Source organism: Hakea prostrata, unplaced genomic scaffold (assembly GCF_041222555.1).
Source record: "Hakea prostrata isolate BN-2017 unplaced genomic scaffold, UWA_Hpros_2 contig_92, whole genome shotgun sequence".
In the NCBI taxonomy this organism is placed as follows: domain Eukaryota; kingdom Viridiplantae; phylum Streptophyta; class Magnoliopsida; order Proteales; family Proteaceae; genus Hakea; species Hakea prostrata.
In genome coordinates, this window is record NW_028291211.1 from 90,696 (window position 1) to 117,648 (window position 26,953).

General features: G+C 39.4%; 1 protein-coding gene across 1 annotated transcript in view; it reads left to right on the top strand.

The window, feature by feature from the left end:
- Positions 1 to 14,443: 14,443 nt before the first annotated feature.
- LOC148998929 (ABC transporter G family member 29-like) overlaps positions 14,444 to 26,953 on the top strand; it is a 39,299-nt gene continuing 26,789 nt past the window's right edge. Inside the window, exon 1 of the mRNA XM_089141598.1 lies at positions 14,444 to 14,712. Coding sequence (XP_088997724.1) covers positions 14,444 to 14,712 — 269 coding nt within the window. The remainder of the gene's footprint in view (positions 14,713 to 26,953) is intronic.

Sequence of the window (26,953 nt, forward strand, 5' to 3'; positions counted from 1 at the left end):
ATCACTCTCACAGCCCTCCCCCTCCCTTCCCCTGTTTTGCACAAGGTCTAGGAACCCCCCCTCCCTCCACTGCAGACCCTTTCAAGCCCTTCCCCACCCCCAACAGCACCCTTATCACCCTCCCTTCCCCCACCTCTCCCCTAACCCTACAGCTCCCCTACCCCCTCTCCTCCCCTGCAGCAGCTTCAAAACCCCATGCCCTCTAGTCTCCTTTTCCCCAGCACCTTTAACTTTCCTTTTCTCTCCCTAGGATCACACCACCCTTAGTTCTACTATTATTCTCCCAATTAAACCTAGTTTCCCTAGTTCAGAAAAAATTCCTGCACTTCATCTTCTTCCTCTGAACTTTTTGCAAATTATTTTCTTACTACTGAAACCTAAACCTATTTCAATTCAGACCATACCCCACATTCCAGAACATCAAACACAAACCAATAATTCAGTCATTTGAAGGGGCACACCATATCACATTTGAATGCTGTTGTAAAACCCAACCCTAACCTTGACCCGGAAACCTTGTTATTTGTAGGTCCAGTGACCCGAAGTAAAGTAAGAAGTCAGCTTTGGGCCATCCCAGTGGAGGACTTGGTGTCTGGCTTTGAATCCATGAAAGTTGATGATGAAGTTCTATTTATGGAAACTGAATCTTGATGAAGATCTGATTAGTTGATGGACTTGGAGTGCTCTCTATCTTGGTTTGAAGGCATTTCTACCTATTAGGTAAGTCACTTGACTTGTGTGCAAAACCCCTTTAGGATTGGATTTGATCTGGGCCTTCAATTCCCTGTTTTTGGTCTTCTTTGTCGACATTGGTCGTGATTGGTCGATCGGGCCAATCGACCAATCCACTCGACCAATGAGTCTTGTCTTTGGCAATTAGGTTTTTCTTGCTCTATTTAAGTCCAATCTCGAGTCCACTTCGTATTTGCTGCCTCCAAACTCTCTGGAACGAACCAAAGACCTCTGCAAGTCATCTCCCTTGCATCCTTGGTGTTTTCTTGACGGATCTTCGTCGAAACTCTTCCTTTTGCATCAAAAGGTATGTCTACTCTCTCTTCTTCTCCTCCATCTTTGTTTTTCTTTCCTTTTTGAGTTGAGACAGTAGAAGAGATGCTGCATTTTCTGTTGCAAACATTTCTGAACATGTTCTCATGATCATCCTAAGGATTTGAGGCTAGAACAATGATCTTAACCATGATCATTGCAAGCTTTTGAAGGAATCATGATCAAACCATGATCTAATCTTGTTAAACTTCTGATTTGAATTCTGATCTCTTTGGATCTTCGATATTGATCATGTTAGTAGTTAATTACTGTGTTTTCTTTCCATGATCCATAATCTATCAATTTCTAGTTGTTCTCTTCTACCATATTATGTGTTCTTCATGAAGCATGGTAGTTACATATATGGTAGGTTTTATTTCCTTATTTAGATTTATGCTTCTAAGCTTTTTCCTTGAAGATCTAAGTATGTTTCCATGATACCTTTACCTGAAGCAATGATCCATCTTCCTATTGTTCTTGTCTTTGATTTCTATTTCGAATTCATCAAGATCCATGGTTGATCTAATTATGGTAACTTTTTGTTTCCTAATTTGGATCTTGATATCTTGATTTGATTGGTGTTTTGAAGTCCCCTATATGTTAGAATACTACTGATGTAGTTTACCCCTTGATTAGTACCCTTTTGAACCACCAAATTCGGATTTCATATCTTAAAACTCTGTTTTTTTTGGGCTACTGTCTGCATTGGTCGACTGGACAAGTCGACCAATCCACTCGACCAATGAGTACAGCAACTCCAGAATTGGTTTGTGTTGGATGTTTTGGTATCTTTTCTGTTAGGGATCTTTCCTAATATGTTGTATATACTTGTTTAGGACCTTCTTCTCAAGTTTGCCAAGATCTTACTTGATTTCTTAGGATTCCTTTGCGAGTTATAAAAGGTAAGGATGGTTATTTCCTTAATTACATAAATAGCATGAATCTAGTTTCTATATTTGAATATCATTGACATGTTTCCTAAATTTGATTCTTACAATGATATACTACTGTTGCATAACTTTGATTACAGTAGCATTACTTATTCATATTAAATTGATTCATGTGTGATTTACTTACCAATTATATACAAGTGATTGTAATTATTGATTTCTTTCCATATATGAAGTTACCATATATGTGATGATATGAATTGATGCATGTGTATGCTTAAGTATGGTTTGGAAAGGAGAAGTGTCCTTTTGACACTTCTGTCCTTGGACTACTACGGGAATATTATGGGATGTTTCCGGAGATGCCCTCTGGACACCTTCCTAAACTGTTGGATGACATATCTAGGATTGTCTAGTAGTGTTTGGCTAGGATGTCCTGTTATGTCAGACCCTAATCGGAGGGGTATTGAGACCGAACGACCCGTGGTAGCAATGGGGATTCATGGGCGCTCGAGACCGGTAACCAACCCGTGAGAGGACAGGAATCACATTGTGGGGGCCATTTATTGGTAGGGTTGCATATGGTTAGACTTGGGCTCACGGGCGCTTAAGACCGGTAACCAACCAGTGAGAGGACGTGAGAACTTCCCGTTTACCATATGTGGATAACCAATAGGGTTGATGAGTCCGTAGTCAGGGACTATGAAGACTCTAGTGTGAAGGATACCGGAAAGGATCGTCAGGGACGAGGAATGGACGTATCTGGATCTGACTTGATGTAACTAAGTAGAAGACTTGCATTTGGCTAGGTTTTACCCTGACATGCGCCAGTATTTATACCAAATGGTTGTGAGAGAGTGTGTTGACTTAACCCCTGCCATGGTTTGTCCTGAGGGATGAAGGACCCATTACCAATCGGCTGCTCAAGACCGGTGAAATGATCCGTGAGAGAATCCAAGATATCTTAAATGGTTGAGGATGTGAGTGGACTTTCCTAAAGAAGTACGGTGCTATGACTTAAAGCATGTCTGCCAATAGAGACCAGCATACATAGAGTTAGATTCATTCATTCATTGTTTGTCTCATATCATATTGCATTTATGTTTGTTCTGGAATCCTGCCATTTATGTTGTTATGGATTTTAACTGCCTTACTGAGTTTCTTTGAAACTCATTCCTTTATTGTACAATGTTTGTTAGACTACCCCCGCAGTCACCGAGTACTATGACGGTCCCTATGAAGAAGCGCAAGGCGAAGAGGCATATCTCCAGGAAGGTGATTGCGGTTACCACAATTACACTGAAGATCTCGCGAGTGGTTATGCTCCGTACGATGCTTAGTCCGACCATTGAGTGGAAGCGTCCTTGTGCCATTTATGAGATTTACACTTATAAGGATGTTGTCTATAAAGTGGAGAACAATTTAGTTACCCAATGTACTTGCTATTGGGATTAGATTTTGTCTAGTTTATTCTTTTAGAGCTACTTTTCCGCTGGTTGTAGAGTGGGATATTTGCCTCACTTTACTTATCTGTTTGACACTCTGATTATATCTATTATTCTGATTCATTTATGATTCATTCTTTCTTTATTGGATTTATGGTTTATCTTCCGCACTTTTATTATGATTGTTCATGATTATGTTATTGTTTATGTGGGAGGTTGATCACTCGATACCTGATCTTCGAGCTGTGGATCACACTCTCGGGTATGCCAGATAGGGTACCGGCTGGGAGGGCGTGACAGCTGTACTAACTTGATAAAGGAAAATATTTAGCATATTAATCCTAGAGGCCCCAGGGAGTAGTGAGAGAGAGAGAGAGGAACAGAGGTGTATGAACCCATTATGAATAGATCTTCACCATTTTCCTTTGTAATTGATAACCTGCAGACCAAAAACTAAAATTTAAAAATTACAAAAGCATTTGATACGATCACCAATTTCGATTTCGAGGACAAGCATCACATCAAGATATATTCTGTTCTTGCAAATGGGTAAGTTACTGATGAAATGGATCCTACTATCTGTTTTCCCTGCACATAAAATATGTGCTAGGCATCAAAGATATAAATCATGTGTTTGAGTGGACAAGGTGGTGCCTTGGTCCACGCATCATCCAACTCCTTGGGGCAACTAGACCCAGTGACAGTCATCTTTGCCGGTGATTCTATAGATAGTTATGACAGAATTGGCATCTAAAACTACTGATTTAACTTATCAAGATATAATTGCAAGCGGAATGATAATGCATGATTGACAAAGGCACCCAAAGATGAAGCGGAAGGACATTCTATCTATGGAACTTGAACCTAAAGATAATGTTTCAACTAGAGAAAAATCAAAACCAAGAATAGGGATCAAGCAAGGATATTGAAAGTAAGAACCATACTCACCTCAAGTACGTCGTCGGTCTTGCATTAGGAACTCTATGTCAGCCCTGAGCGAAGAGTAGCCACCCTGGAGCGAAGATATCTCTTTAGCCTGACTAGCTATCTCTTCAGCCTGTGCTGATGTTGTTGCCTCTAATGTGTGTATCTTAGCCCGCAATTGTGTATTTTCTTTAACATATGACTTGTTGAGCTCTCTTGTTGTCCCATGTACTTGTGTTGGAGTTATTCCAACTCCACACATCCGTACTCGACCATGGACATCTTCACCTACACAATCTCTAGAAACTTCATCTTGCATGGCGAGGTCCCCTCGCATTTCTTCAGGCAGTTCATTGAGTTGTGTTTTCCATATTGGCCTACATTTGAAACACAAAAATCAGTTATAAGATATATTAATTGAAGCTATAAAATGATAGTACCTCATTTATGATTTAATAACTTACAATGATCAAGTTAGCAACCTCGTCTGTAGGGTCACGTGTAATCTTGAACATTTCCATACGAGTGGGAGGTTCTTTCTCTGGGTGCTCCTGACGCTAAATAATTAAGAAACAATAAAATATTATAACATGTGAACTTCCATAAACAACATATGAACTTTCATAAACAACATTTATACTTTCAAATTACATCATATACCTTCTTCTCTCGAATTACTGACAAAAGAAGTCTTTCTAGTGTTGTGCAATGATTTTAAAATTTTCCTATTGTCAATATTCCGGGCCGACACACCTAAAATATTTTCAAACACACAGAATTAGATTAGAAATATTATTGCTAACATAATTTACTATTTTGTCACAAGATGAGCTAAATTCTAGGCATCATACCTGACTAGCCTCTTGGCCCCATGTCTTGAGGAGTATATTCCATTGTCCTAATGGAACACGCTTATCTAAATGGGCTAACCTCTTCTCATGTGTTCCGTACTTGTTGAACACATTTACCTTAAGTTCATGCTTAAAATCCTTCCATCTTTCATTGAGCTTAATTTCCACCCATCTCCTTAAACTATCAGGGAGATTGAATTTTTCCTACAAATATAATATGGTAACAGTTAGTCTAGCTCTAGGCAATATATGAATACAAACATCTAAATATAGGTAAGAAATATGATACGGGAAATATATCTTACATATATCTTATCCACCGCGTCATCTTTCAGAGGTTGTGGGATTTTCCTCTAATCAGAATAGGATAAAGGAAGTAGGTGTGCATCCCTTGCTTTAACTCCAACCCAAGTCATTAACTTTGCAGCTGTTTTGTTGCAAGGTTGACCATTATCATCAATTTGTACATCAATTTTGCCTACGAGTTCTTCAATCACCTTCCCTCGAGCCGGCCCTCTTCCAGATTTCTTGCCACCTAAAAATATTCAATTCTAGTGAGACACACATATCAACAATTAGTTAAACAAACATAAATTTGCTAAAGATGTTTAATCTCTTACCTGTAGACCCTGAACTCGAAGATGGGGGAGAGAACTCATTGTCACTCATGTTTGGCAACAACCTGCATGAAGTAGCAAATAACTTAACAAGAAAAGGAAGAAGTACATCCACATATGCTGATGGAACTCAGATCATGAAGGGGGTGTTAAGTATTATCTGAACCGACATTTTTAACAAACACAAGTAGACTTGGTCCTCTGAAGGGGAAAGTTAAGTATTATCTAACCATCAAACAGCATGTACAAGCAACCTCATTAACCAGATTCAAACTAATTGAAGACTAATGGGGTTGAAACCACATCTTCCAGAAACCTCAGCTTGATAATTCAATTTACTAGTTGCATTCTCAACTCTAAATGGCACCAAGGAGTAGGAGAAACAGTTTCATGCCTCACACAAGAGAAGACCTCCCAATTACAGAGTCAAGAGCACTGAAGCAATATTAGAAAAACACAGCAGCAGAGAAACCACAAACTGCAAATTAGAAATAAATCCATCACAGACTAGATGTTCAGTCACTTCAATCCTATTTCCCCAAAGTTGATTTATGCACTTTACACATGGGCATACGATTTGATCCCCACAAGCTGCATTAGAAAATGCATTGTCTAAAAATTTCTCAACTTCTTGCCTGTATAGTGTAGACAATCGAAAGGATGGATCCTTTGATCTTTGAATCTAAGTCCTTTCCATAGTTTTCACAAAGACAAAAGAAAAGGCTTCACAATAGACAAAAGAAAAGGCCTTAAGGCCTTTGATTAGTATTGCACAAATTACCATCTAATTTAACGTAGTAATTGGATTTTATATATAATTAATGCGATATACATAGTATAACTAATAGCTCATTGAATTATAGTAACAGAAACAACAAACATATTCAAAACAGGGAGACTGTAGTATTCTTCCTTTTATCCCCTTACTTAAATGCCTTCTGACCTTAGGATAGGAAAATAAAAATTAGGTTATGAAATGCCAACGAAACAATTTAGCTTAATCTGGCATTACAGGGACATGCACTTTACCTTAATCCGGCAAGATTGCCAGATTGTATTGCTGGGCTGTTCCTGACTGCTCAGTATCTCATTCATGGGCTAATCATGGAAGCAATTGCCAATGACAGGTTACTAAAGCGGTTAAAGGCTCAACTTCTCTAGGGGAGGTCTTGGGTTCGCACCTGTTCGGCGGCATTAATTATATATATATAAAATCTCCCTTGAGGAAGTAATCATGGTGCGCGTAAGCTGGCCCGGATGAACCTCATCAAAAAAAAAAAAAAAAAAAAAAAAAAAAAAAAAATCATGGAAGCAATTACCAAATTGTGTAACGGGCATGTCATCTATCAATACTTTTAATAATATGACAATAGCAGTAGATAGCATAATTTGATAAGGGATTTTTCTTTAATCTAATTCTTATATTTTTAAAATCTGTAGCATCCCTGAGATGCATTTGGATGATGGACAACTGTACTATTACCATCCCATCTCATGGTTGGCATTCTCAGTTTCCATAGAATGAGGAAAGAAGAAAACAACATTTCAGAACAGGAGCCACATCCCCATACATTAAACAAGACGATTTTCTGGCACTCAAAACACCAAAAAAACCTATCATGGCACACAGAGCTAACAAAGCTTTACATGACCAAGCTATCGATCTCAATTGGTCAAATTATGGCTTAATCTAGGACATTTTTTGGTGTTCTCGTTCCCCTCAATATGTATATTTTCGTTATGTTTTTCGGGGTTCTAACAGTCACACTGACTTCCTAGCCCGAGATGCAAAGAAATTTCCGGTAAATTGTGTCTGATAGCAATTTCTGCCTGCTGGTTTTGTATCTTCTACTTTTCTCACTACTACTATTACACTAGAGAATTTAATATAAATTCCATGCTTCCCCAAAAAAGAAAATACAATTTGCCAAGCTCTCCACTTGCAATGGTTGGAATATGTTCAAATAGCTCTTTCAATGTGGAGAAGAAAGGTTTGAAGTGGGTCCCATGTCTGGTGGAGCCAAAAGACCATAGAAGAAATCTTAATTTGGTCAGGTTCGTATAATAGAGTTAAAGACATATCTCTCCCTTCCAATCAAAATTGCCTCCACCTTTTTAGGGTCATAGAGATGGTTTTGTGTATGTGTTTGTCTTCTATTTTCTTTTGTTGGTTGAAGTGTTTGTCTCTGGGTATTACAGAGGGTTTTAGAAGATAATAGAACGAAAGACCATAAAATATCATGTCACTAGTTTTTCTCTTAAACTGCATGATTTGATAATTCTGAAGCACTTTTACACACTACTAGTGGTTTTTGTTTACTTAGGAAAAAAAAACTCACCTGAAAGAGAAAATAAAATAGCTTGATTCAATGAGAAAAATCTACAAATTAATATAGCTTGTGGGATAAAGATTGATGGAAGATAGACAGAATGTATTCAAGTTTGGTCCCATCCAAGCAATCTAAGCCAAGATCTTATTGTTTTACTTACTTGCTTAGCTATAGTTTTGTACAAACAGAGGTCAAATATTCTTGGATTTATATAATATTCATAGAATATCACTATCATATGTCAGTGATCATAAACTGATAATTATGATTGGTAGAATTAACCAATGAACTATCTGGATTACTCTATAAACATTTTAACTGATTAATGACTACCTTAGTCTTTATGTTAGTGAATGTCACCAATCAATCTTATTGTTTGAAATAGAAGTATGAAATACCTGATTGAGCAACCACAAAACCAGTGACCTCACTCACACAAACACTTCAACAGAGGAACACACATAAACACAACTATGGTCATATTAGGAAAAAATAAAATACAATATAAAACCAAGAATAGAGTGGGCAAAGAAAACGTAGGAAAAGTGTTGGGGGTTAATCTGGACTTTTCACAGTTTAAGTGAAATTGAACCGGTTGGTTCAATTGATGGTTCATTGCTATGTATAGCTTTATCCTTGGTTCACTCTCATTCTCATATGTGCAAAATATGATTTGGGGATTTTTCCTCTGTTCTGCGATTTTGAGGTTTCTTGAGCTTTCATGGCTTCTTCTTCTTCGAACACCTGCGGTGATGGATTCTTGGAGGCTCTTTGAAGAGATTGGTGGGGGCTTTTGATCAGTGATTCTAGAAGACCACTCGATGGAAGTATTGGCCTCTATGGTTGCTTGTAACAGGTGTTCTCTGTATTTCTTTCTTTTTCCCTAAACCTGTAACATCTCAAGACTTAGTGAATTGGACTCTATCTCGAGTCCCGGAGACGTAGGCTCAAGATCCGAACTCCGTCATCAAACGCCTGTGTTTCTTCTTCTTCTTCTTGCTTCTGTTTTCTTGTTAAATCACACGACCGAATCGTTAGGCTAGGTTAGGGTTTATAGGTTGCGTTTCTTCTTATTGATTCATTGATAATTCTTATATGATTAATCACTTAATAAGAACGTGAATTGAGACCTGGGAACATCAAATTGGCATCAGAGCTGAGGTTACCCTGCTAGCCTGAGACAGCCGGTGTTTCGGTTTATTTTTCTTGTGATTGATAATTAGATGGATTAGGGCTTTTGTTTAGTTCCTATATCTAATTCGATTGTATGATCTCATATTGCAATAAGTTGATTACAAATTTTAATTCTGGTCATATAAACATGCTTCTGTTGCTTCTCAAGTTAACTGTATGTATTCGGTTCTTTCAGTGTGACTTGTGTTGACTCTGTAGTCTATATTACTTTATTTATGAGAGTTAATTTGAAAACATACATTTGATTTGTATGGTCTCTGCCCTCTGATATATGTTTTTTTTTTATTTGGTTCTCATAGTCTAATATGTTTATATTCATATATGCTTTGCCATAATCTGAATATATGTCCATAAGGCTTCAGTTCTATGCTGTAACCCTGATTACATGTTCATATATGCTTTTGGCTCTTTGTATGATCTGATTAAAATTGATGATATACATAATCTGTTTTTGTGTGTATAGTTTTCTTTTGTAGCCATGTTAGCCTGAGTTAGTTGTTATCAAATTAGGTTATGTATGTTATTTACATCTAATTTGATTGTTTGTTCTCATACGGTTCTTAGGTTTTTTACATGTGTTAATTTTCTGATTTTGCATATACCTGCTTCTGCTGTCCCCTGATCATATTCGGTCCTATGCTTGAGAAGAATTTTAATTAGTGTAATGGAATAAGCCTATGTATGAGAAGATATTCTGAGATGATTAATTCTTGATTAATCACTGATTTTTTTTATAATTTTGCTGAATATTGTTTTTATAAAATTGCATTATTACATTAGTTTGTTAATATTGGCACTTTACTTGGTTTGTATTGGCTTGTTGTGTTAACATCTAATTAAATAAATGCTGATGTTTTTTTTGTTTTTTTTGTTTTGAATGATATTAGCAACCAAAGTGTGATTAATTGATGCTTGATTAGTTTAATCTTCCTTTCTCAGAATTGTTTATATCAGTTGTGTGATTTACCTGCTCCAAAATGGAGTTAAGCAAGGGTTTCTGTCTACCAAGGGAGGATACTCCTCCCAGTGTGGTTAGTGTAGTTACCACAGGCTCTAGTAGAGTTGTAGGTCTAGGGGGGAACCCTAGCTACCTAAGTTTGGTTACTCCTATGGGGGATTCCAGGGTAGATATTGAGAAGTTTGATGGGACAGGGGACTTTGGGATTTGGAAGAGGAAGGTTCAAGCTTTCATGGCTCAGCAAAAGCTCCTAAGATCTATAGATGACCCAGATGCTTTCTTTGAAAGTATTGATCCAATCTTGAGGACTGAAGTGATGGAGAATGCAACTGGTTGCATGCTCTGGAACATCACAGATGGGGTTATCAGGTGTCTTGATGATGATGACAACACTCCTATTAAAGTTTGGAATAAGCTTGAGCAGATCTATCGGAAAAAGAATCTAGGTAACAAAATTTATTTGAAGGAGAGGTTGTATGGGTTTAAGATGGACCCTACAATCAGCCTTGACAAGAACCTAGAAATATTTAAGAAACTGATTCAAGACTTAGCTAATATAGGGGAGAAGACTAAATTGGAAAATCAGGACTTGTCTATTATCCTATTGAATTCACTTCATAATGATTATCTTGTTGTTAAGAACTCAATCAAGTATGCTTGTCAAAACATTTCCCTAGAACAACTGATTGATGCCTTAAAGAATAGGGAGTCGAACTATTGGCTTCTCGGTATGACTAAGGGCAAGTGGGGGAGAATCTATTTGTTAAGGGCAAAGGCTCTTACAAATAAAGGAGACCCAAAGGGAAGGGAAAAGTATTTGAAAGTCATGAGAATAACAATAAGAATAATAATGGGAACAACAAGTCTGATGCAAACCTCAAGAGATGCTTCTTTTGCAAGAAAGTAGGACACTTTAAGAAAAATTGTTTTGCATATAAGAGAAAACTGCAAGAAGAAGAGACTTCTAATAATAATGTGCCTAATTCTGGTGAAATAAACATGTTTGAGGTCCTTTGATGACCTAGGTGCTTTCTGTGTTAGCATAAACCTTGTTTTAAGACCTAGTGTTTGGGTTTCCATTGGGTGCACACTTTGGTTTATCCTATTTTGTTCCTTTGTTAAAAGGAGGTGGTCTATTTATCTTTAAGGTGATATGCTTGTGTAAGGAAGCTGTTTATTTTCATAAATCTGAGACAACATGTTTTATGCCTGATTTTCTATTGGTTAAGATATGCCTTGTTGTGTGAGAATTCTTGACCAATTATGATAGTGATGGCATGTTATGTATTTGTTGCTGTTTTGTACTCTCATGGATGTTTTTATTGGCATTGATATACTTGTCTGACTGTTTTTTGTAATGCTTGAGTGGTAATAGGTGGTGTTGAGACTGTTTAGTACAGTTGGTTATGTTGGTGCTACTTTTGTCGATCGCCTTGAACCGAAGTTTCTCGCACCGAACTCCTCAGATCTGATTCGATCTGGTTTGCTCCTTGATCAATCAACCTCTCACTCCTGAAAGAACACTGAATCACAATAAGAAACGGAGCCGATCGTCTTGATCGGCGTCTCGTCTCCGACGATCTAGTCAGTATGGAGTCAATGGTGTTCACCGAGCTCTCTCTGGAGCTTATGGAATGCTAGTAATGGAGTTCAATCAGAGTGAGCTTAGAGTATTGATTGATTCTAGAGACTTACCTTCTTACAGGATCTTCCCTCGCTTTTATACTTGCTTTCCCGCTTATAACACTCTTTCAATCATAACCGTCGGATCATCGCTCCTCTTTAGACGTCATTGATCATTCTTCCTTTATCTCTCAATCGAACCCAACTAAGATTGGTTTGACCGGTATGAACCGGCAGTGGATATATTAGTTACAACATAAGCCCCCAAACCTGCTGATCAGGTCGAGCCTGTATGAGACTCTGGTTAGGAGGTTTTATCCTTTTCATAAAAAACACACAGCATCTCTTGTCCAGCTATTATGTCTTTTCCCCAGGTAATCCTTGGTTTCTTCAAAACCTTAATGACGAGTTACCGCATCATATCATCATTATCTTGAAAATCTGCTTATAATTATATCTCTCATGAGATCATGTCCTTCGTTTTGGTTGACATTATATTACTGTATTCAGCCCCCAAATTATCTTAAAACCGGCTGAAATCACTGTCTTGTCAGATCTTTTCTGAATTTTCAAATACAACTTTTTAACTTCCTTAGCGTTACCGCCGCCTGATCACTGACTTCATCTTTTTCCCATGCATTGCCATCATATTGTTCCCTTGTCTTTTCACACATCATCTTCATTTTTTCAACTGTTGTTTTTCATGCGTTAGCTGATTAATCCCACGCGTCGGTTACGAAAAGTAATGACCATTGATTTTGGACCATCGTGTATTTCCCCCTCCTTTCAAGAAATCCTCTCTCATTCTTTATATATATCTGTCAACTGTTGCCTTTTCTTTTCCGTACTCTGTTCTTCTTCGCGAACACCAACATACCTATCTGCTAACTTCTTTATTACTCCTTTTCAGATTTTACCTTTTCAATTTCTTTCTTCTTCCTTGCTTATCTCCGCCATGGATCCTGCTTCCACTCCTTCAGTACCCAGTATCTCTTCCCAACCTGATATACCTTCAAACAGAAAGCAAATGAAAAATGTGTCTGGTGTTTCTTCCTCTTCTCAACATGATCCTTCAGATTGGAAACCGGTCCCGTATGCTCATGACGAAGCCATCCTTCCTTATACTCCTGTCAATATGTCCAGAGAAAAAATGGACCCAAAGCATGCCGGTCCTGAATGGTATCCCACTAAAATAAAGAAATCCTCCTTGGATTCTTATTTGGAAAGTTACCATTTTCCTTCTGATGCTAGAGTATGGGTTCCCGACTCCTCCGACCGTCCTTACTCAGTTGATCCTGGCGTTATCACCATCTACCTTGATCACCTTGATTCAGGTTTTAGAATCCCGCTGATTCCCATAGTTCAATCTTTGTTAGACTATTATCATGTCTGTCCTTCTCAGCTTACTCCCAATAGTTGGAGGCTGGTTTACTGTTTTTTTGCGTTCATTCTTCAGATGAATCGTGTCCCGTCTGTTGATCTCTTCAGAAATTATTACACCTTGAAAGTATCCCGCGAACGCGGATATCTTCATTTTGCCAGAAGAACCTGCATTTTGGGTGAACTGGGGAGAGAATCCAAAATTTTCATTGATTCCTCCATTCCCCATGACAATAAGCAATGGCGGGAAAAATACTTCTTCTGCGCTATTCCAAATCCAAACTTCCGGTCTCGATGGTGTCTTCATTCCTTGGAATCCTTATCTCCTCTAAAAAAGTACGTCCTGTGCTTACTGAATATGATCGAATAACCTGGAGAATGATTCCGAATGGAACTCCCATAGATGCGGCCAAGTTGAAGACGGATGCAGGTCTCATTAGTCATGGCCTTTTTCCAGGTAAAGATAATAACTGTTGTATACCTTTCTATCCTTTTGTAATCCTTACTCATTATCATATATTTTTGCCATCAGAAGTAATTGCTCGCCCCATCCTTAATGTTGCTGACTTACGGAGAAGTGTTTCGGAAGAAAAGAAGTCTGATTCTAGGGTCATTAAACCCTCCAAGAAAAGAAAACATATTGCCCGTCATCCTTCGAAGAGAAAAACTGCTAAGAGAGATTCCCCCGATCAAGAGAAAACTACCCGGCTCCGAGAAAGTGCCATCGGAGAAGATGCTTGATGTGCAAATTGTGAAAACGATTGCAAGTGAAATCCCTGGTCCCAAGATGAGGACCTCCAGAACCTCCAATACACTGAGATGCAGACTTAGGTCTACAGGTCCAGTCTCTGACCAGGGCCCATCTGGCTCAAAGAAGAAGAAGAAAAGAAGAAAAGAAATTCATACTGCCCCCATTAAAGTTCCTGTTGTTGAAGATAATCCATGTGAAGAAATTCCTCATGATACTTCTCGTCTTCCCGAGAAAAAAATGGTTGAGGACGAAGGTCAAGGTAAGGATTTATTTGACTATTCTTCGACCATCCGAAGAAAATTGCTGAAGACATACTAACATATCTGCAGGTGGTATTATTGAAGAAATAGCCGATCAACTATGTGATGAAAATATTGATGTTCTGTCTCCCCCTTGGATGTTGTTCCCGTTTTACCTTTGTCCATCCCTATGTTGGATGTTGCTTGTCCCAGAGATCGATGTTCCTGCTCCTCCGGATACCAATGTTCTTGCTCCCCGAGATACTAATGTTCCCCCTCCTGAGAAAAATGATGAAGATGTTCCTCCTCCTGAGAAGAGTAATGAAGATGTTCCTCCTTTGGAGGAAAGTAACCAAAATGTTTCCCATGGAATTCATGAAGCAGTTCTCCCAGAGAATAATCCTGTCCTTCCTGAAGCCCTCGTGGTAATTGTCCCTCATGAAGATCAAGAAAATATCATCATGCGGTGGTTTAAATGATCTTTGCGGTGAATGTTAATCCCGAGAATATTCTTGGGGTAGCTGATCTCCAACCAGTCCCCGATCGGGTTGATGATACCATGAGCAATGCTGATTCCGGGAACCCTTTCCACCCCGAGTGGTTTTTAAAAGAAAATCACACGACCGGCCCCGTAATTGGGAGGCTGCCGGAGAATGGGGTACAAAAGGCGGGAATTCCTCGCGACAAGAAAAATACTGCACGGATGTCTGATTCTGATCTTTATTCTCATGGGTGGGGGTAAGAATTAGACCATCTCCTTCTTTTTATATTATTTTTTTTTTTTTTTTTTAAAAACTAATTCACTTTTGACCTGATTATTTATATTGTCTTTAATGTATACATATATTGATTGACAAACAGATGTTTTGGAGCTGCCTTCAATGCATTTTCTGAAGTGTTGGAGAGAGAGAAAACTTTGTCTCAGGAAAATGTTGAACTGATCAAGAAGAACTTCGAATTGGTTAATGAGGTACAGGATCTTGAAGAAAATTGGGATCTTCGAAAGAAAATTAACAAAGTGAGTTCGAGAGAAATAGATTTGATGAATGATCTTGATAGTTTGCATAATGATTATGAAATTTGCTCGACCATTGTCTTGAATTGCGGGGAAGAAGTTTCTATGTTGAGAGAAGCCGTTTTGAATCATAGGAATGAGCTTTTTCAACTTAAAATGTTAAAGGATGATGCCCTTGACAGGGCCAAAATTGCCACAGGTGAAAGAGAAGATTTGAAAGGAAAGCTGACCAGAGCTTTGATCTGGTCACAAAGCATTGAGAAGGAAAAGAATGAACTCCAGGAGAAGTTTGATGAGATTGAGAAGCTGAATACTGCTTTAGAGTTGGCACAAGAATATCATGTGAAAGCCTTCAGTTCAATTCTGCTGGAGAAGTCTACTTTGGAAGATAAGAATAATGGTTTGGAGTCAAGGCTGAATGAGATGACAGTGGAAAAGGATAATCTCAATGCTTCCTTTAATTTGGTTTCTAAGGAGAAAGAAAACCTTCATGCACTCCTGGATGAAACTTTGAAATTCAAAACTTTGCTGCATGAAGACTTAGAGGCAGAGAGGAAACAGTTTGAAATTGAAAAAAGAAGAATACAAAATGAGAGCCAGATAGTTTTGAACTCGGTTACCTCCTCTATAAAGGAAGTTGGAGATAATCCGACTTTCCTAGGGTTTTGCAAAAATATGGTAAAGGACTGCTCTGACCAAATTTTTTCAGAGATCCTCAAGACTCACCCTAGTTTAGATTTCAAGTTGTTACCTCCAGAGTTTCTCCCTTCTAGAACCTTTTTTGATCTTAGGAATTTAAAGCATCCCGATTCGATTGTTCATCGAGAAGATGATTCGACGATGATATGAGTGACTCCTCCAGCTCCGCCCGGATCATTCCGCCGAGTGGTTCGGATGATAATGATGATGACAATTTACCTGCTCAAGGAGATGAAGATATTGCTTGCTAATGATCTTGTTGATGTTGATCCGTCGATAATGCTACGAGATGTTGATCCATCTACAAAATCACACATATGAAGAAAACACTCTTTTTGCTTTATGGACTTACCTTTTTCTTTCTTTAAGGTTATTGTTAACCATTTAGCTAATCCTCAACTTATGGTCATTACCTTTTTCTTTCTTGCCTACCTCTTTTGCATATGAGGGTTTTTCTTCTTCTTTTTTACTTGGCCATCTTTTATGTGAATGAAATTTTCTTCCCTCCTTCTATTGTGATTATTTTTATATTATATATATACTGCTGAAAATACCTCGATGAAAAAGTATTTGAAATGATTTTTTTTTTTTACCTGATCAGATAGCTTGAGATGTCGATTTAATACCTGATCTGATCTTTGAGCTTTAATTAACAGACTTCAACGTAACCTGATCCTTGAGTTACTTATTGATTAATTCCGTCGTACTCGATCCAAATGATGCCTTAGAAAGATGGCTATTGGAGTCTGACTCTGGAAAGTCGGGATCACCCTCGGTACGGAATGATCCATGATCGGCTTCGGAAAGCATAACTTTGGCCTCGGAAGGCCGACCACTTGGGTCTGACTTCGGAAAGTCGGGATCATTCCTCGGAAGGAACAATCCGGGATCACCCTCGCGAAAGGAATGATCCGTGATTAGCTGAGCGTGACCTGGCTACCTGAGCCTAACTCACGAAGAGTCGGGATCATCCTCGGTACGGAATGATCCGTGATCAGCTTCGGAAAGCATGACCAGGCCTCGGGAGGCTGGCTACTTGAGCCTAACTCACGAAGAGTCGGGATCATCCTCGGTACGGAATGATCCGTGATCAGCTTCGGAAAGCATGACCAGGCCTCGGAAGGCTGGCTACTTGAGCCTAACTCACGAAGAGTCGGGATCATCCTCGGTACGGAATGATCCGGATCAGCTAGCATAATCACGCCTCGGAAGGCTGGCTACTTGAGCCTAACTCACGAAGAGTCGGGATCATCCTCGGTACGGAATGATCCGTGATCGGCTTCGGAAAGCATGACCAGAGCCTCGGAAGGCTGGCCACTTGGGCCGACCCGGAAAGTCGGGATCATCCTCGGAAGGAATGACCCTGGATCGGCGTTGATATGGCTTGATCGGAAGAAAGCGGTTCACATTAATGTTTCTTGGTTTAATAACGAGAAAGAAACTTTGGATGACCCTGCTTAATAAAATGCATTCTCCAAGAATACAAGAAAATTCTTTCTACTGATAATATTTCTTAAGGTGAACTACATTCCACGGTCGTTTCAAACAACTTCCATGAGAGTCCTTCAGCCAGTATGTGTTTTTGCTCACAGTTTTTGTTACCACATATGGTCCCTCCCTGTGAAACCCAGCCCTAACCTTGACCCGGAAACCTTGTTATTTGTAGGTCCGATGACCCGAAGTAAAGTAAGAAGTCAGCTTTGGGCCATCCCAGTAGAGGACTTGGTGTCTGGCTTTGAATCCATGAAGGTTGATGATGAGGTTCTATTTATGGAAACAGAATCCTGATGAAGATCTAATTAGTTGATGGACTTGGAGTGCTCTCTATCTTGGTTTGAAGGCATTTCTACCTACTAGGTAAGTCACTTGACTTGTGTGCAAAACCCCTTTAGGTTTGGATTTGATCTGGGCCTTCAATTCCCTGTTTTGGCCTTGTTGTCGCATTGGTCGACTGATTGGTCGATCGGGCAGATCGACCAATCCACTCGACCAATGGGTGCTGTCTTTGGCAATTAGGTTGATTCTTGCTCTATTTAAGTCTAACCTCGAGTCCACTTCGTATTTGCTGCCTCCAAACCCCTCGGAACGAACCAAAGACCTCTCGCAAGTCATCTCTCTTGCATCCTTGGAGTTTTCTTGGCGGATCTTCGTCGGAACTCTTCTTTTTGCATCAAAAGGTATGTCTACTCTCTCTTCTTCTCCTACATCTTCGTTTTTCTTTCCTTTTTGAGTTGAGACAGTAGAAGAGATGCTGCATCCTCTGTTGCAAACATCTCGAACATGTTCTCATGATCATCCTAAGGATTTAAGGCTAGAACAATGATCTTAACCATGATCATTGCAAGCTTTTGAAGGATTCATGATCAAACCATGATTTAATCTCTGTTAATTTCCTAATCTGAATTCCGATCTCTTTGGATCTTCTTTCATTGATCATGTTAGTGGTTAATGGTTGTGTTTTCTTTCTATGATCCATAATCCATAGAATTCTAGTTGTTCTCTTCTACCTTACTATGTGTTCTTCATGATGCATGATAGTACATATATGGTAGGTTTTATTTCCTTATTTAGATTTATGCTTCTAAGCCTTATTCTATGAAGACCTATGCATGTTTTCATGTTTTCATTACCGAAAGCAATGATCCATCCTCCTATTGTTCTTGTCCTTGTTTTCTATTTCAAAATTCATCAAGATCCATGTTTGATTTATTTATGGTAACTTTTTGTTTCCTAATTTGGATCTTGATACCTTGATTTGATTAGTGTTTTGAGGTCCCCTATATGCTAGAATACTACTGATGTAGTCTACCCCTTGATTAGTACCCTTTTGAACCACCAAATTCGGATTTCATATCTCAAAACTCTGATTTTCTAAGCTATCGTCTGCATTGGTCGACTGATTGGTCGATTGGACCACTCGACCAATCCACTCGACCAATGAGTACAAGCAACTCCGTAATTGGTCTGTTTCGGATGCTTTGCTATATTTTCTGTTAGGGATCTTTCCTAATATGTTGTATATACTTGTTTAGGACCTTCTTCTCAAGTTTGCCAAGATCTTACTTGATTTCTTAGGATTCTTTGCGTAGTTATAAAAGGTAAGGATGGTTACTTCCTTAATTACATAGATAGCATGAATCTAGTTTCTATATTTGAATATCGTTAATATGTTTCCTAAATTAGATTCTTACAATGATATTCTACTGTTGCATAACTTTGATTACAGTAGCATTACTTATTCATATTGAATTGATTCATGTATGATTTACTTACCAATGTTATACAAATGATTGTAAATATTGATTTCTTTCCATATATGGAGTTACCATATATGTGATGATATGAATTGATGCATGTGTATGCTTACGTATGGTTTGGAAAGGAGAGGTGTCCTTTTGACATTTCTGTCCTTGGACTACTACGGGAATATTATGGGATGTTTCCGGAGATGCCCTCTGGACACCTTCCTAAACCGTTGGATGACATATATAGGATTGTCTAGTAGTGTTTGGCTAGGATGTCCTGTTATGTCGGACCCTAATCGGAGGGGTATTGAGACCGAACGACCCGTGGTAGCAATGGGGATTCATGGGCGCTCAAGACCGGTAACCAACCCGTGAGAGGACAGGAATCACATTGTGGGGGCCATTTATTGGTAGGGTTGCATATGGTTAGACTTGGGCTCACGGGCGCTTAAGACCGGTAACCAACCCGTGAGAGGACGTGAGAGCTTCCCGTTTACCATATGTGGATGATCAATAGGGTTGGTGAGTCCGTAGTCGGGGACTATGAGGACTCTAGTGTGAAGGATACCGGAAAGGATCGTCGGGGACGAGGAATGGAAGTATCCTGGATCTGACTTGATGTAACCAAGTAGAAGACTTGCATTTGGCTAGGTATTACCCCGACATGCGCCAAGTACTTATACCAAATGGTTGTGAGAGAGTGTGTTGACTTAACCCCCTGCCAAGGTTTGTCCCGAGGGATGAAGGACCCATTACCAATCGGTCGCCCGAGATATCTTAAATGGTTGGAGGGAATCCAAGATATCTTAAATGGTTGAGGATGTGAGTGGACTTTCCTAAAGAAGTACGGTGCTATGACTTAAAGCATGTCCGCCAATAGAGACCAAGCATACATAGAGTTAGATTCATTCATTCATTGTTTGTCTCATATCATATTGCATTTATGATTGTTCTCCGGAATCCCGCCATTTATGTTATTATGGATTTTAATCGCTTTACTGAGTTTCTTTGAAACTCATTCCTTTATTGTACAATGTTGTTAGACTATCCCGCAGGTACGGAATACTATGACGGCCCCTATGAGGAAGCGCAAGGCGAAGAGACATATCTCCAGGAAGGTGATTGCGGTTACCACAATTACTCGGAAGATCCCACGGGTGGTTATGCTCCGTACGATGCTTAGTCCGACCATTGAGTGGAAGCGTCCTTGTGCTATCTATGAGATCTACACCTACAAGGATGTCGTCTACAAAGTGGAGAATAATTTAGTTACCCAATGTACTTGCTACTGGGATTAGCTTTTATCTAGTTTATTCTTTCGAGCTACTTTTCCGCTGGATGTAAAGTGGGATTTTTGCTTCACTTTACTTATCTGTTTGACACTCTGATTATATCTATTATTCCGTTTCGTTTATGATTCATTCTTTCATTATTGGATCTATGATTTATCTTCCGCACTCTTGTTATGGTTGTTCATGATTATGTTATTGTTTATGTGGGAGGTTGATCACTCGATACCTGATCTTCGGGCTGTGGATCACACTCTCGGGTATGCCAGATAGGGTACCGGCTGGGAGGGCGTGACACTCCCAGTTTGCAGAAAGCTTTCCACAATTCCTTGGATCTGACGCTGATTTTTTCCTCAAAACCAAATCTCCTACTCTGAAAGATTTATGTTTGATTCGAGCATTATAATACGCTGTTGTTCTCCTTTGATATTCCATATTACGATATAAGGCCTTTTCTCTGACTTCATCTAAAAATTCGAGGTTTGCCCGTAGTCCCTCTTCATTAGTTATTGGATCAAATCCTTCATATCTATTTGATCCCACCATAACTTCCACTGGAGCCAATGCTTCTGACCATACGCCAGTCTGAAAGGTGTTTCACCTGTTGGGGTTCTGACCGTAGTCCTATATGCCCATAATACATGAGGTAGTTCATCAATCCACAGACTATGCGCTTCATCTAGTCTCTTTTTTATTCCCTGCAAAAGTGTTCTGTTTGTTACCTCAATTTGGCCATTGCATTGAGGATACGCTACGGATGAGTGTTTGCACTCAATATGATAATCTGCACAGAATTCCTTGAATCTCTCATTGTCAAATTGTGGTCCATGATCAGTCAGTAGAATCTTTGGTAGACCATATCTGAATATGACATGATTTCTGAAGAACTTTTCAATTTGACTCGTGGTAGTTGTTGCCAAGGCTTCTGCTTCTACCCATTTCGTAAAATAATCGATTGCAGCTACTACAAACTTTTTCCCTCCAGCTGCAACAGGAAAAGGTCCCAACAAATCCATACCCCACATAGCAAATGGGAGAGGATTAAGAATTGATGTTAGTTGCTCTGCTGGCTGGTTCTGAATTGGTGCATGAATCTGGCATTGATGACACCTTTTTACATACTCAATTGCCTCAGATTGCATTCGTGGCCAATAAAATCCTTGTCTTAAAATTTTATATGCCAAAGCTTTCCCACCTAAGTGGTTTCCACAAATTCCTTCATGAACTTCAGATAGAGTATAAAGAGCATCAGAGGGTCCCAAACACTTCAACAGTGGCCCAGAAACTGTTCTTTTATATAATAACTCATTTTTTAGAATAAACCTGGCAGCTCTTCTTTTTACAGTTCTGGCCTTTTCTCTATCTTCAGGAAGAATACCATCTTTTAGATATTGCATAATAGGATCCATCCAAGATATCTCTGCATCAATTTCCATTATCTCTGGCTCTGAATACGCCGGAATATCTAGCTCCTCATAATATACAGTTTGTGGAATAAAAACAGACTTTGCGGATGCCAATTTTGCCAGAGAATCAGCTTCATTGTTTTGATTTCGAGATATCCTTGTGACTGAGAACTGTGCGAACCACTCCTTACATTGTGATACTTTTTTAAGATAGCTGACCATTCGATCATCTTTCGCACCATACGCTCCCGTGACTTGACTGACCACCAGCTCTGAATCACTTTTTACTTCGATGCTTTGAACACAGAGAGATCTAGCTAGTCGTAATCCTGCAATAAGAGCTTCATATTCTGCTTCGTTGTTTGAAGCATGAAAATTAAACCGAAGTGCATTTTGAATTACAAATCCGAATGGACTTTGTAAAATCACTCCTGCTCCTGATCCCTGCGAATGACTTGACCCATCTACATGCAAGGTCCATACAGAAGATGCCTTACTAGAATCTTTTTCCTCCTCTGGTGATGAAATGCTTTCAGCAATAAAATCAGCCAAAACTTGTGCCTTTATTGCAGTTCTAGGTCTATAATCTATATCATGTTCTGTTAACTCTACTGCCCATGATACCATTCTTCCCGCCAGATCAGGTTTATGCAGTATTTTCTTTAAAGGCCAGTTAGTAAGAACAATAATTGGATGAGCCTGAAAATAGGGCCGGAGCTTCCTGGCTGCTATTATTAAGGCGAAAGCCTGTTTCTCAAATTCCAGATATCTAGATTCTGCATCTAACAATGTATGGCTTACAAAGTAGATAGGATTTTGGACAGTACCTTCCTCCCGGATTAACACCGCGCTTACCGCCGCCTTTGAAGAAGATAGATATATCTGCAAGCTTTCTCCGGGCTTTGGTCGAGATAAAACTGGTGGATTGGTCAACCTCCTCTTTAGCTCTTCAAATGAATTTTGACAGTCCTCTGACCATTTGAATTCATTGAGTGCATTTAGATTCTTCAAAGCCTTGAAGAATGGTGCACACTTATCTCCTGATCTGGATATGAATCTACTTAATGCTGCAACTCTTCCTGTTAAGCTTTGAATTTCCTTCATACTGCCGGGAGCCGTCATATTTAAAATAGCCCTGATTTTTTCTGGATTTGCTTCAATGCCCCTCTCGTGTGACCATGAAACCTAGGAATTTACCGGATGAAACTCCAAATGCACACTTCTCGAGATTGAGTCTCATTCCATTTCTCCTCAATACATCAAAGCATTCTCTCGGATCGACGAGATGATCAGATTTAAATTGACTTTTTACAAGAAGATCATCTACATAAACCTCCATATTTCTTCCAATTTGATCAGCGAACAGCTTGTTCATTGCCCTTTGGTATGTTGCACCAGCATTTTTTAACCCAAAAGGCATAACTTTATAACAATAGCTTTCCCGATTGGTCATGAATGCCGTGTGAGGTTGATCCTCCTTTTTCATAAGAATTTGATTATATCCTGAATAAGCATCCATAAAACTTAACATCTCGTTGACTCCGATGTGGCATCGATTAGCTGATCGATTCGTGGCAAAGGATAGCAATCCTTGGGACATGCCTTGTTCAAATCAGTGTAATCTACACACATTCGCCATTTTCCATTATGTTTTTTCACCATTACCACATTCGCTAACCACCTTGGGCACTCGATTTGCTCAATGAACTCAGATTTCTTAAGTTTGTCCACTTCAACCTTAATTGCATCATGCTTTTCTGATGAGAAATTCCTTCGTCTCTGCTTTACTAGTTTGATAGATTTATCTATCCATAAACAATGCTCGCTACCTCCCCGCTTAAACCCGGCATGTCTTGTGCTGACCAGGCAAAGACATCTGCGTTTTGCTGGAGAAATTCTTTCAATTGTTGCTTATCCTAACTGCTCTGATCAGCTCCTATCATGGTCCCTTTTTCTGGATTCTCCAAATCAAAACAAATTTTTTCAAGCTTTTCTACTGGTTCACCTCTTTGAATTTTTTCCTCATCTCTATTATCTGTAACTTCAACAGTAAAGGCAAGTGCCTTACCTTGTGCTTTCGAATCCTTCAAAAAAGTTGTGTAGCTTTGCCTTGAAGTTTTCTGATCTGATTTGCATTCTCCAATGCCACTTTCTGTTGGAAATTTGACCTTCAAATGTCTTGTCGAAATTATTGCACCAATAGTATTCAACGTTGGTCTCCCCAGAATTATATTGTATGCTGACAGACTTTTTATTAACAAAAATTTGGTAACTGTAGTTACCGTTTGTGGATGTGTTCCAAGTGTTATCGTTAGTTCCACAGTTCCCTCTACCGAAGTAGACTCTCCAGAAAATCCAAATAGTCTTGTACTGCAAGGTTTTATCTTGACCGTATCCAACTTCAATCGTTGAAAAGCTTCGTAAGACATGATGTCTACAGATGATACCGTGTCTACCAGAACTCTATGAATATCTCTGTTCGCCACCTCAATGACTATCACAACTGCATCATCGTGTGGCTCTTGAATTCCTTCCATTTCTTCCTCCGTGAAGACTATTTCCTTCATCATTTTGATTCTTCTAGGAATAACATGAGATTCAACAGAATTCACATACCTGGCATGAGCCTTAGATTTTGAAATTGAATTTAAGTCCAAACTTCCCAGGATGGTCATGACGGGGGACTGCTTCTGTTGAATCTGCCGATTTTCCTGTTGTTTAGTATTTTCCTCTGGAGAGTTATACTGAAAATCTCCCTTGGCTTGTTCTTCTCTTGCTGGTGTTCGATTGTTCCACCTTCTCGGCTGATCAGCAACATTTCTTCTGTTTCCCCCATTTCTTTTTTGAACATACTGATCTAATCTTCCTTGGTTGATCAGTCGTTCAATTTCATATTTTAGAATTCTGCAGTCATCAGTATCATGACCATGATCTTTGTGATATCTACAGAATTTATTCGGATTCCTTTCATCCGCCTTTGCTATCATAGGTAATGGCCATTTCATAAATCCCTGGTGCTGAATTTGCATCAGAATTTCCGATCTTCTTACGTTGAGAGGAGTGTAGCTTTCTTGGAATGGTTTGGGAATATCCCTTCTGTATTGACGATCAGGAATATTTTTTGAAAAGCTCCTGCTGTTCCTTCGTTCTCTCTGATCTCTCTGATCAGATTTCACAACTCCCTCATCTTTTCTTTTAACTCCACTGCTATCAGTTTCTTTTCTTGCTTGGAGGATGTCTTTCATATTTGCATACTGATTACAGCGAGTCGTCAATTCTGCTATGTTTGCTGGTTTATTCATAATCAGGAATTCCAGAAGATGTTCATCTGTTAGGCCTCTGAACATAGCGTCATATGCCACCGCCTCATTCAAATTTTTAATTTGAATTGACTCCTGATTGAATCTCTTCATATAATTTCGAACTGATTCTCCCGATTTTTGGCGGATTGCAGCCAAGTTATCAACAGTTTTGCTGCTTTTCATGCTACTTTGGAATCTTGACAAGAATACTTTCGTCAAATCCTTAAAATCCTTAATGGAGTCTGGCAATAAACTGAAGAACCAGGTTGTTGCAGATCCTTTCAGGGAAGATGGAAATGAGCGACACTTTAAAATATCAGAGTTACCTGCTAGCATCATAACAGAGTTGAACTGAGCGAGTGCTCCATTGGATCCGTACTTCCATCGTACATCGTGAATGTCGGAAGTTTAAAATTGCGCGGCAATGGTGCTGACATAATGTCTTTAGCAAATGGATTTTGGTTCATTATTTCCTCAGTATTTTCTCCGCCATCTTTATTCACCAATCGTTGGATCTGATCATCGAGGACGCGAAATCTTTTGCTGATTTCCGATCCATAAACTTCAGATCTGCAATCTCCTGATCTTCCTGTTTCTCTCTTATCTCTCCAATTCCCAACGCTCCTGCTTTTTTTGCTCCAGATATGACTCAATTGATCATCTCCGGATGATTCTCGATCTTCAGTCTCTAGTGGAATATAGTTTGGATCTGCACTTTCTCCTGATCCTTCCTTCAGAAATGATCTCCTTCGACTTCCTCCTGATTTTTGAACCTGAGAGTTTGGGACAGAAGTCACTTTTGCTCGGGAAAGAGTTCGAGATCTTCCAACTGACAAAACCGGAACTCTCTCCTCAGGATGTACTCCGATCTGCTTGATGAAGGTTCTCATTAGATTTTGTGTCTCCAAGATTTGATGCCGCATGCTCTCAAACCGCTCAAGCAATTAGATTTGGATCTAACTCGGACGAGATGTCGCCAATGTATCTGCTAATTGTTTCTCTTGCCTTTCAAACCGATCGGTTGGACGAGATGGAGAATGATCTTCCAGCATTCTCTGCCTTTATCGAGTTTGCATCACTGGAATTTGCGGTACCGGTACCACTTCTCTCGCTCTTCTTTTTGGATTTACTCTCCTTGGCTCCCTCTGGCTTGTTTCCGCCATTTCTATCGGTAATTCCCCTTCTCGCTCAGGTGATTGAGCCATAGCTTCTGTTCTGACTTGATTTCCCACAGACGGCGCCAAATGTTGGTGCTACTTTTGTCGATCGCCTTGAACCAAAGTTTCTCGCACCGAACTCCTCAGATCTGATTCGATCTGGTTTGCTCCTTGATCAATCAACCTCTCACTCCTGAAAGAACACTGAATCACAATAAGAAACGGAGCCGATCGTCTTGATCGGCGTCTCGTCTCCGACGATCTAGTCAGTATGGAGTCAATGGTGTTCACCGAGCTCTCTCTGGAGCTTATGGAATGCTAGTAATGGAGTTCAATCAGAGTGAGCTTAGAGTATTGATTGATTCTAGAGACTTACCTTCTTACAGGATCTTCCCTCGCTTTTATACTTGCTTTCCCGCTTATAACACTCTTTCAATCATAACCGTCGGATCATCGCTCCTCTTTAGACGTCATTGATCATTCTTCCTTTATCTCTCAATCGAACCCAACTAAGATTGGTTTGACCGGTATGAACCGGCAGTGGATATATTAGTTACAACAGGTTACACATGAGGATTCCTATTTCACTTGTTA